The sequence below is a fragment of the Amphiura filiformis genome, chromosome 1, assembly GCF_039555335.1.
Source record: "Amphiura filiformis chromosome 1, Afil_fr2py, whole genome shotgun sequence".
In the NCBI taxonomy this organism is placed as follows: domain Eukaryota; kingdom Metazoa; phylum Echinodermata; class Ophiuroidea; order Amphilepidida; family Amphiuridae; genus Amphiura; species Amphiura filiformis.
In genome coordinates, this window is record NC_092628.1 from 32,669,822 (window position 1) to 32,682,214 (window position 12,393).

General features: G+C 36.7%; 1 protein-coding gene across 1 annotated transcript in view; it reads left to right on the forward strand.

Annotated features, from left to right (window-relative positions):
- LOC140145261 (glycogen phosphorylase, brain form-like) overlaps positions 1–12,164 on the forward strand; it is a 54,434-nt gene extending 42,270 nt beyond the window's left edge. Inside the window, exons 12-20 of the mRNA XM_072167054.1 lie at positions 1,290–1,404; positions 2,726–2,827; positions 4,192–4,339; positions 5,017–5,217; positions 6,010–6,089; positions 7,544–7,671; positions 8,222–8,356; positions 9,796–9,862; positions 10,518–12,164. Coding sequence (XP_072023155.1) covers positions 1,290–1,404; positions 2,726–2,827; positions 4,192–4,339; positions 5,017–5,217; positions 6,010–6,089; positions 7,544–7,671; positions 8,222–8,356; positions 9,796–9,862; positions 10,518–10,700 — 1,159 coding nt within the window. The 3' untranslated portion in view covers positions 10,701–12,164. The remainder of the gene's footprint in view (positions 1–1,289; positions 1,405–2,725; positions 2,828–4,191; positions 4,340–5,016; positions 5,218–6,009; positions 6,090–7,543; positions 7,672–8,221; positions 8,357–9,795; positions 9,863–10,517) is intronic.
- The last annotated feature ends 229 nt before the right edge of the window (positions 12,165–12,393 follow it).

Genomic DNA, 12,393 nt, shown 5'->3' on the forward strand with positions numbered 1-12,393 from the left:
GTCAGCTGCTTGCTTAGCTGGAAGAACCCAAAGACAGTTCTTGCAATTCTAGGGCCTCCTTGGAAATCAGTGCTTTGTCATTGAAGGGGCTACCCTGCCTGAAGAAAATTTAAATAAATAAATAAATTAAAAAGCCAGTGTACATTAATTTGATATCAAGAGAGGAAGGTAGAGTATAGGAGAATAAAAGATTTTGAGTAGTGGATGTCGGCACATACGATAAAAATATTGGCCAGCCCATCCATTAGTGACACGATATTGTAGGGCTGCTAAGAATACGTGATTAGCGTTATTTGCGCCCATAATTTAATATTTTGGCTCCAATTTCGTTTTTGACATTTTGGAAAAATCAAAAAAAAAAAAAAAAAAAAAAATGCTTTTTTTTTTTCAGATTTGGAGAGTCCCTGGACCTAACATCAAGTGCTACCATCATATAAAAAAATTTAAAAAACCAAAAAACTTGTAACTTGTGTTCACTTCAAAACCAATGCATTTTTATATCTTCAATAGACCATGCAGTGAACACAAGTTACAAATCGGTCCCATTTGGATACAAACTTGTAATTTTTTTGTAACTTTTTTCCAAATTTTTTTTTTTTTAATGATTGCAGTACTTCACTCTAGGTCAAGGGACTCTCTAAATCCATAAAATATTTTTCAAAAAACACAATTTTTATTTTATTTTATTTTTTTTTTTTCAAATTTTTTTTTAATGATGATTGCACTTGATGTTAGATCCAGGGACTCTCCAAATCCATGCGAAAAAAATAATTAAAAATCACCCCAAGATTTTGTGTTTTTGGCGGGAAATCGTGGATTTTTGCGTTTTTTGGGAAATCAGGGTGCGTTTTTTGTTTTTTTTAATCGCGTATTCCTAGCAGGCCTACGATATTGGATAGGCAAAAGACAAAATCCTATCTTTTATTCTCATTCTTATTCAGTTTAAGAACAATTTTTCCAAGAAAAAGTGTATTTTTCTAGAAAAAAATAAGTTACATTTGTGAGGACATCCCTTTTGTTTTAAATGAACGAAATCGTCACAAACATCTTGGCCGCCGAACCGCATTCTTAGTTTGCGCATGTGTATTAGGCGAACGTGTTGCGTGGAGGCGCGCGCGCTGTCTTATACGACTATTCACTATCGTGTATAGCTGAAAACCAATCAAATTGTGTGTATTCTTGACAAGACGCACCAACTGAATAAGAATTACTCTTAAAAGTAGTCAGCTTGTTTCATACCAATTATGTATATCCTGACTCAATCTTGCTCTCTGTATTTCGTGTTGTAGGTTCAAGGATTTCTTTGAAATGTATCCAGAGAGGTTTCAAAATAAAACCAATGGAATCACACCAAGGAGGTGGCTGTTGCTATGCAATCCAGGACTCTCTGATGTCATTGCAGATGTGAGTACTCCTCTTAGTTGCAAAATATGTAAAGGCTCATTTTGATTAGAATGAAAGTTCATCTGTGTTGGTAGTAAACATAATTTAGAGGTTTAAACCTTTGATCACAACACAAAAATTTGCGTACCTGGAATTTTCAGTCGACACTTCGACTTTCATCAGCAGACTGGCAACCCAATTCAGAGGTCAGCGACCTTTCGGACACTTGACCCCAAAATCGGGTCGTACACTCTAGGTAGCTTTTATCGGCCCCGTCTCTGTTCAGCGATGGCTGGTTCACTCTGATATAGATTCACTCGGTCGGACATCCGGGAACATTGTCCCCTTCGTCCCCTTTGTACAAGCGCGCCCATAGCAACCAGCTCGAGAAAGGGGAACTGCACATGCGCACACTGGTTTTACAAGGCTATTTCCCCTTTGTGACGTCAGCCCGACCAAGAGAATGGCCTCCTTCACACCACGCTCAAAATATCTGGGTTCCTTGTCCAGAATTTGAACTTTGTCCAAGTCTATATGATGGCTCATTTTGATATTAGGCCTAAAAAAATAGTTTGTTTGGTGTAACATAAAATTTTTTTTAGGGCAGTTAGGTCAGTCATCAATCATTTCCGGGGTACTTACTAAAATTAAATTATGAAACGAAGGTCAGGAAGACAGTCGTCACTCAAGAAATTCTGTAGGGGGCGCTTACACTTATAAGGGAGGGATGCTAATTAGGGCAAATATGGTACTTTGTATAGATGTAATTAGGTAGGAGCATATTTCACAATGTGTAAATATGTGACCTGATCTGATACACTCAGGCCAAAGTCAGAAATGTTGAAAAATGAGTTACTACTATACCTAACTTGCTCAGTACCTACACATACTGATGTTGAATCCCAAGGTCTCTTGAACACTTAGTTGCAAAGTATGAATCTTTTTTATCTGTCCATTTTCTAATGTTTTTTATTGCTTTTTTTCTCATCACTTTTTGCTTATATCTCAGTTTCATTATTGCAGACTTTAGCCTGATCACATATTGACTTAAAATAAAAAATCAATTTCTTACCTATTATGCTGAAAACTTAATGAAAATTGGACTTGTGTTTCATAAGATGTATTTTTTTGCAGACAGTAATGAACAGCTTCTCTACTGTATCAAAAATCAATCTAGCATCAAATTACTTATCAAACTGAATTGCGTCACATCTGGGTTACTCTTATATGGCAGATGAATTTGTATCATATTAAATCAAAATCATAGGAGTTGTTTCCAGATATACAATATTGCATTAAAGGATGTGGTTCTAAAATGTTTTTTCATTTTGTTTTTCAACAGAAAATTGGTGAGAAGTGGACTGTGGACTTGGGAGAGCTGAAGAAGCTGGTCCCACTCTCCAAGGACAACCAATTCTTGAAAGCCATCCAAAGTGTCAAAATGGTAAGAGATTCTATCCATGAATGTAATGGTCAAAATTGCTCAAGAAAAGTGGCCTATTGCATGACTGGCAAGCTCAAGATTGGATCATTACTTTTTGTAACATGTCACTGAAAAGGTTGAAAGGTTATGAAATTTTAGTAATGAAATGTTCGTATTTTGTCACTGAAAAAGAAATCATTTCCATCATGTGACATTGATAACGATAAAATGATGTTTCAAGGGGGGCGGGGCGGGGAGGAAATTGGTGTCTTTTTAAACTGTTAAGTTAAGGTTCCAAAGTATATGACAGTATACTTTGAAGGTAAAATTGATCGATTGATGGTGTCGGACATGTTTTTTTAGCTTGTCCGATACGGAGTACTAAAACCTCAAATTTTACACTTTGGCTGCTGAAATTGATATCATCGTCACATCCAGATATCAAAGCTTCTCACCAGACAACATCATGAGTGGAGATAAAGCTGTGGAAACAAGGCAAATGAAGAAAAAGTCAGCTTCAAAACCATCATTGACTGACCAAGATGGCGCCCATGGTACCGAACCCGATGCGGTGGCAGCCACTCCACAAGCTAAGCTAGCCAGCCAACTTAAGTTAATATTAACATCAGACCCTGAACTTCTTCAAAATCTTGCGGACACGATAGCAGCCTGCATTATTGGGTCACCGCCACTACTAAAAACGGTCTCAGAAAAGCTAAAAGAGAGTCAAACATGCTTAACAATGCATCATGCATTACAAAATCAATCGTGTCATCAGCACACTACTTTGTGTTTGTGCAGACTGAACTCGTGCCATTTGCTTTGTAGCAGCCATGTGCCCCTTTCCCCTTAAAATGCCATGAAACATGTGAAATGTGGAAGAAAATATGGGTCGCCAGAAATCACTCTTTACCAGCTTGAACATGCTTAAATAGACTAATTAGTCTATTTCTCCTGATTTATAAGCCATGAAAATGTATTTTCTCTTAATGTTAAATGAACCATGACTATACTTTGATCAGCTCGTAAATGGCGGGCCTTATAACATCGCAGATTAATATCAATATATTTTATTTTGAGAATTGTCTTGTGCCATCTCGCCAGAAGCATCACAAATTATTTATCAAGTCTTATGCTTTGTTTACTTTCTGAACACACAAAATATTGACCAGACAGGTTGACTAATACCACTCTTATAACGTGGGTCTACTTTTCGGCGTAGAGGTAAAAGCCTAACATTTCCTGCCGATTACGAGCTGATCAAGCTTTAAAAGACAACTTTCCTGGATCTACCACCTGGTGACTCTGAATTGAGCTACTGGTTTGTGGGATAAACATATTGCCAAGTTACGCTCATTTTTGCCACTGGTTTGCATCTATTTCAGGAAAACAAGATGAAATTGGCAGCGTTTCTGAAGAAGACTCACAATGTGAATATCAACACCCAATCAATGTTCGACATTCAGGTCAAACGGATCCATGAGTACAAACGACAACTGATGAACGCGCTGCACGTAGTCACACTCTACAACAGTAAGTTAAGACAGTTATCAAAACCCGTCATTTGGACATACTCAAAATGATTTATGTATTACTTTTGAGAAGTGGAATAAATTTCTCTCATGAAGATAGCCAAGGTATATAATAATTTAAGTGATTTAACACGTGATTCAAGAGCAGAGTGCATAAAGCATCTTATCAGAGCTCGAAAGAATGTTAATTTCCTGGGAAGCAGGCTAAATTTCCCACAATTTATGACATGCTTTTATATACAAGAAAGACACAATTTCCCTCCAAATACCAGACACAATTCCCCGCCAAATACCAGAATTTCCCTCTAAACACAAACATTTCCTGGGAATGAGCTTCCCAAATTCCCCACTTTTTCGAGCCATGCATCTTATTAATCATGTCTGATGCTTTACTGTTCTCCTTCACTCTTGTTGTTCCTTAACTCCTGTGAACCACTGATTGGCCCAAGTGGTTGTCTTTTATAGTGCCCATGTTCCTATATAAGTTCTTAACCTGTGTCACCCCTCATGGGCTATTGTTCACTCTAGCATTTTATAATTTAAAAAAAAGAAGAGAAAAATAATGAGTATGAATAAGTATCTAGAAGCAGAATTAATGTCCCTACGGATGAGAAACTTACTTTTTAATTCCATTTACATGAAAAATTGTGCATAACATATGTATCTTTTTTTCCCCAGAAATCAAGAAGAACCCTAGCGCTCCATTTGTTCCACGTACAGTGATGATTGGTGGTAAAGCAGCACCAGGGTATCACATGGCTAAGTCCATTATCTATCTCATCAACTGCATCGGAAATGTCGTCAATAATGACCCCATTGTAGGAGACAGGTTAAAGGTCGTGTACTTGGAGAACTACAGGGTGTCATTTGCAGAGAAAGGTATGTTTGCAAATATTTTGGCCAATCATTTGATAATTTAATTAAAGAATTTGGAATTTCTAATAAAGAAAATTGAATTCAAATGTATTTGTGAGCAGGTACATGTAGAACCAAATGAATGAACAGTCGGTCACAGAATGAATGAGGGTCAGAGAGCAGAACCCACTATAATTTGTTCCGCGCGACTTACAATTTAGAATGATGTAGGCAAAGTTGGGCATGTCACCTACGCAATGTGTGCCTTGCGTATCGCTTTTTAACATTGAGCGTAAGTTGGGGGCTTTATTGATGCACGCAGTAACAAAAAACAAATAATTTATTTTTGTCCCTTATGAGTTGAACAAAGTATTGGAGGGTTAGGGTGCAAAGCCTCCTGAAGCAGTGACAAATAGTAAAGAAGCATAATGGGCTATTCCAGTTGAAATCCATACACCCCCTAAGGAAGACATGACTTTAATCTTCTACACAGGGAATGCAAATTTCAAATGGGGTTACCTGAATATGTGACTCCATTTGAAATCTCTACCCCCTGTGTGGGAGATTAAGGTCATATCTTCCATAGGGTGCATGTATTTTAACTGGAATAGCCCAATATTGTATTAATAGAAACCCCTTGTGCTTCAATAGGGGGGCGCAACATCTAAAGATCAGAATAGGATTATCCTGATAGTAGACAGGACTTCATCACATTACCACCATCTGCTGTCTTGCAAGCACATTCCAAATTGTGTACGTAACGTTGCAGTGAAATAATCTGTGTATGATTTGTTGATTTCTTCCTTTTTTTTGTAGTTATTCCTGCTGCTGATCTGTCAGAGCAGATCTCATTGGCTGGAACTGAAGCATCAGGAACAGGCAACATGAAATTCATGGTAAGTAATTGAGTTTTAATGCCTCCACCGGAGGTATTATGTTTCCTGGTTGTCCGTCCGTCCGTCCGAGCTTGCGAGTGCAATTTCTCGGAACTGGTAAGGCGTATTGTGATGCAATTTAGTGGAGGGGTGGCAATTGGTGGTCTCCAAATTTTAACAGGTTTTCGTCGCAAAATATGGTAATTAAGTACCTAATTTGCATAATTGATGCATATCAAGCAAAATAACCCTTTGCACAGATTATCTGGAGATCTGTACGAGTTAGTGATGAAACTTGGTGGAGAGTAGCACAGCCAGAGGTTCTTGACCTGATTTGCTTTTCAGCGCAAAATTTGCGTAATCGCAAGGTCATTTGGGGTCATCCGGGTCAAATCGCCATATATTGTTGCAGGTTCATGAAATTTGGTGGGAAGGACTACTGTAGGAAGAAAAAAAAATGTCAAGGTCATTTTGGGGTCATCCAAGGTCATCTGAGGTCAAATCGTCATAGATTGTTGCAGGTTCATGAAATTTTGTGGGAACGACCACTGAAACAAGGCAAAAATGTCAAGGTAATTTTGGGGTCATTCAAGGTCATCTGGGGTCAAATCGCCATAGACTGCTGCAGGTTCATGAAATTTGGTGGGAACGGCCACCTTAGTGAGGTAAATAATGTTAAGGTCATTTTGGGGTCAAGTGAAATTGCACCTGTTAAAATGATGGGCATCAAGGTGGAGGCATTGCGGCCGACGCTTTGCGTCGAGAATCAATATATATTTGGTATCGTTTCTTAGGAAATGTTAATTTGTTGGTCTTTTCCGGCTGTAAACAAATTATCTGAAATTGTATGTTATTGTGGCATTTGTTTCCATGTCCATTCTTGAAATTACCAGAAAGAACACCCTCATGAAAAGAACATGGTATATAAATAGGCAGGCCTCATAATTGAATATTGAACACTAACAGGTTGGCATGTTTAAGCCCTTGTTTTTGATTCAAATATAGAGGGTTCTGTCATGACATGCACCTTTTACAGACATGACAATATAAAAATAGTCTTGAAGGATATACAGATACTCTGAAAATGTCACAATAAGCAGCACCTTGTGGAAGACATCGTAGCATTCCATCTACAAGCATATTTGCATATAAATGAGTGTTCTTTTGACGAAAGAGACGAAAGGCAGACACCCTGCAAAACATCATTTGGAGTTTGAGCAACTATATTACTGATACAGGCAGCTGTACAAACATTTATTATTGTGGAAGGTGTCTACCTTTTGTTAATTAGAGGCATATGCTTGTTGATGACAATGACAGGAGTTAGACAATAGCAACTAAATCATGCTATTTTGAGTATAAACATCCAAGATATTTGATAGAATTGATATTATTGACGATTGTGCATCTACCATACATGTATTTAATAATGGTCTGATGTTAGTGATTTTCATTTTTTTTTGTGTGTGTCCTAGTTGAATGGTGCCCTGACCATTGGCACTCTAGATGGAGCCAATGTAGAGATGAAGGAGGAGGTCGGAGATGACAACATCTTCATCTTTGGTATGACAGTAGACCAGGTCAATGAAGTCCATGCTAAGGGGTAAGATTCTCTCATACCCACGTCCGTTTCATTTATATGGTGTGTTTTTTAGATATAAGCAAGGCCCCCAAAAGGTTTGTCTTAGAGACCTGCATGCATATAAGTATGTGAAAATGGATTTGCAGCATAGCCCTATGTGATCGCCTTTTTTATGCCTCCACTGGAGGTATTTTGTTTCCTGGTTTTCCGTCCGTCCATCTGTCCATCTGTGTGTCCGTCCCTCATTCCATCCGAGCTTGCAAGTGCAAATTCTCGGAACTACTAAGATGTATCGTGATGGGATTTGGTGGAGGGGTGGCAATTTAGTGGTTTTCAAATTCTAGTAGGTTTTCATCACAAAATATGCTAATTGTGTAGCTAATTTGCATAAATTTTCTCCATCAGCTTAGACTAATTGCACAAATTAGCTACTCACAAGTAATTTGGGAAATAAATAAAGATTAAAATTCATTCAATTCAGGAAATAAGATGGTAACCAACCAGCTGGCCTGTTTCAGCATTTCTTCATTCAAAGTTTTAACTCTGCAGGATTTTGTTGTCCTATTTTCAGATACAATCCCCATTCCTTCTACGAGAAGAGTCCACAACTCAAGCAAGCCATTGATCAGATTCGGGATGGTTTCTTCTCACCGAATGACCCTGATGCTTTCAAAGGTCTCACTGAAGATCTTCTACATCATGACAGGTGAGTCCAGGTGTCATTCTGGCAACTAATGTTTCCATCTTTACAATTAATGTGTACATATGATGTTATGTGATGGAGGTACTGTATCACACCATGTAAGTAACAAGATCTTTGGTGCACAGTGCCTTAAGGTGGTACGAAAGGCAAAATCAAGTTGCTCTGATTGAGATTAAAATAGACTTGTTGCAGAGAGATATGCAAAATAATCTTAATTCCAAAATTTGAGCCAAATCGGAAAAACGGTTTTTGAGATATTGCTGTTGAAAGATTCTTTGTATTCTATTGTTTTTGCCAATATATTGATGAAGTTAATGAGGAAAATTGGCAAAATGTGCTCATTAATATTAATTTTTGCCAATATTTTCCCAATATTTTATGAATAACCTTCATACTACTTTTACCTTTAAAATTTTGACCTGAAACTTTGCTAATGTGTCTCTATGACCTAAACCTTTAACATGTGATTTTCCATACATCTAATTTGCATATTTGCATAATTGATTAGCTTTAAGTATAATGCTAATTAATTATGAAAATATGCAAATTAGATGGGCGGGAAAATCACATGTTAATGTTTTAGGCCATAGAAACACATTGGCAAAGTTTCATGTCAAAATCATATAAAATAAAAGTAGTATGAAGGTTTATTCATAAGATATTGGTATCATATTGGCAAACATGAATATTCATGAGCACATTATGCCAATTTTCCTCATTAACTTCATCAATATATTGGCAAAACAATAGAATACAAAGAAACTAAAAACATGTATATCTTGACAACCGTATGTCCGATTTCCTTCAAACAAAAACTATTTTGCTCAGTGTATTTAGCTTAACTTATTCAATCTATTCAAATGGTTCTAAATTCAGTTTCTGTTTTCCAGAAACATCGTTTCGAACCCCCTTAAATTGATTAGTAATTGTATTAATCTAGTATTTCATAGAGTATTCTTAAACAGTTGTCGTTTTCCCTTCAATTTCACCGGTTCTTGCCCATGTTATAAGAGACAATATATAGTACAGCTTGGTTCATATTGAACTTTGAGTTTGCGTATACGTATCATTTGCGTTTCGCATTACATGATATGAGCGCTGTGATCTCACGCTTTGGCACTGTGCAATATTCATAGACACACAATCTGATTGAACAATTGCGTGATTTTGGGTGTCGTCTATCAAGCCGTAGACGACGCTACGTCATTATTATTATTATTATTATCTTTGATTTTACTATCCTCTACTGTGTGATAAACGACAGGCAGGTCCAATATTTTTATTATCGTAAGTGTAGACCTGCCTGACGTCTAGCTCATGGTAGAGGAGAGTAAAAACAAAAATTCCTATCGTTTATTCTTGAATTCAGGAACAAATATCGATTCGACAAAATGTGCTATATTTCACTCATTTTGAACTATAATCCACTTCATATATTTCAGGTTTATGTTGAATGCAGACTTTGAGGACTATGTCAAATGCCAGGAAAAAGTCAGCAAATGCTTCGCTGTAAGTACTATACATTTGTTTCTCCATTACTGTAGACTGCAATAAAATTTCTAGTTTGTTGTTAATCAATCTTTTGCACTTGCTAAATGAATCCGAAATAAATCTTCACTAAATGGGGAACTTTGTGATCCACATCCTCATCTCCCGACTTATTCCAAAAAAGCGGATTTATACCATCAGAAACCTAGGGCTACAGAATGTTTGTGTGCATGAACTTTTTTGAAGAATTCAAATTTTCTGTCTATTGACAGACAAAAATTACAACGCAGTGGCCTAAGGGGAACTGTAACACATGTAATTCACCAATTCTTTGTCTGAATAACTGACATTTTGGAAAGAAGTTTTTTTGTGGATATTAAAGTAAACATACCATAAAAATAGGATGCTAGAATCACAAAAGGACTCTTTAAGATGGCCAGTTTGAAAGTCATGTGCAAAGAAAGCTGCTAAGCTATCATTGGGTGTTTTGAATTGGGCTGGTTTACTGCCAAAATAAAAAAAAGCATCCTGACAAAAATTGATATAAGTGCAGCTTATACTCATGTGTGAAATGTTTTTATTCAATGAATAAATAGATTGATTAGCCCAGCCGTAAATGTGTCATAGGATCTACACTTGCCTAATGAACATTCTTTTACTTTGTTTTTCCACACAGAACCCTCCTGAATGGCTTCAGAAGTGTGCTATGAACATCGCCTCATCCGGCAAGTTCTCCAGTGATAGAACCATATCCGAGTACGCCAGGGAAATTTGGGGAGTTGAGCCCTCCACCATCAAGCTTCCCCCTCCTCATGTTGTACCAGAGAGGGATGCCAGTACCCCAGCACAGAAGAAATAGATAATAATAGCTATATTTCACCACAGCAACTGTTAATAGAGTTACTAATATGATATGCACCTTTACAGAAGATGCAATAGTACATAGTACTCCTAAAGGCTTTAATTATTGACAGTACAATCCAACCTCCCTTATCCGGACCGGTTTTCTACGGATCTCTTCTGTTATCAGGATGTATGATTGTTTTTTTGACACCTTCATGCGCTGAAGCATATAGGATTACATATGTTATATGCATCACTCAAATACCATCTTTCAGTGTTATTACCAATGTCTGAGCAATCTTTTGTTGTCCCAATTGTAGCACTTCAGATATTCAATGTAGAATTTTACATTTATGCAGGCCCATGCTTGGTCACACCATGCCAGGATAAAAGAGGTTGGACTGTGTTTATTAACAGAAAATGGTGTCGGAAGTACCTCCCCCATATTGTCAAGCACAAACAAGTTAACACACCCATGCAATGGCCAGTTTCATTAGAGTTCAATATGTTTCTAGTAGTGAGATAAATCATTGCAAGTCAAAATTTTGGTTTTGGCACTGCATCAATATTCATTTGTCAAAGTATCTACAAAATTTAGGACAAATTAATGAAATATTTAAATTTATTACTATATAAAAAACAGCTCAGTAAAAATACAAAAACAAGTTAACTCACTGAAAGTGTGAAAACTGACATGTGTGCAATATTTCCACTTTGCAGGTTTTGACAAGTTTCTTGAAACAGTGATAGGTTATTGTGACCATAGAATAAGGTCCTATGTATATGTTGGTAGCATGAATTGTTAAAAAGCATATAAATAAAAGATTTTGGTCACTCAGTAATATCATAAATTGTCCACCTTGAGAAATGGGCTTTAAGAAGTTTGAATGTGATATATAATATACAATATGTATAATAAGAGAGATTATACAGTATTAATATTACCTTTTGTTCAGGTTCTTTCATACAAGCATTTAGTTTATATGGCTAACTAATATATCATATGCAACCATTACTGCCAGTGTGTTATGTACCCTACTTTGAGTTTTTCCCCAATCACTGTATGATAAGATGCATAGCATATCAAATGTAGCATAAATCATGGTAGTAAAATGTCTCAATGTAGTAAGAAACGACTGGATACTTCAGAATATTTTATACCTTTGGATGTTGCTGTGATACTTAAGAGCAGATTGAAAAGTAGAGGCACATTGAAAATATTCAAAAAACACAAAATTGCACAAGGAGTTGGTATTAAAGACTTTCAGTTTCAACTGAAAGTTTGCTTAAATTTACAAAGGTTTGTCAGTTGAACCACGCATCAACAATAGTTGATTGGTGTCTGAAGTAATGCTAGAGGTGTATAGAAGAGTCCTTCATTGGGGTGGGGTCTGATGTGGTCTTAGTCTTACTATGTTAGGATAAGAAATACTCTCTATGAGTCCAAAACTGGCTGTCTGATCTCCAGTTAAACATCTGGATGTGTGTTTGTAAACTCTTTTGATCGTAAATCCTTTTTACTATTTTTAGTTATTAACCTATTTCCATGGTAGGTCCATGAACCCAGTAAGTCTGTATCTAGGATTTGGGAAATTGTAGACAATTTGTGGTCAAGACAGGTAGAGTAATGTTTACATCAATTTTAGAATGTCAACCTATATGTCAAACAGGTTTAAGGCTAGGTTATAGTTGGATGTCTTGCGTGTGAA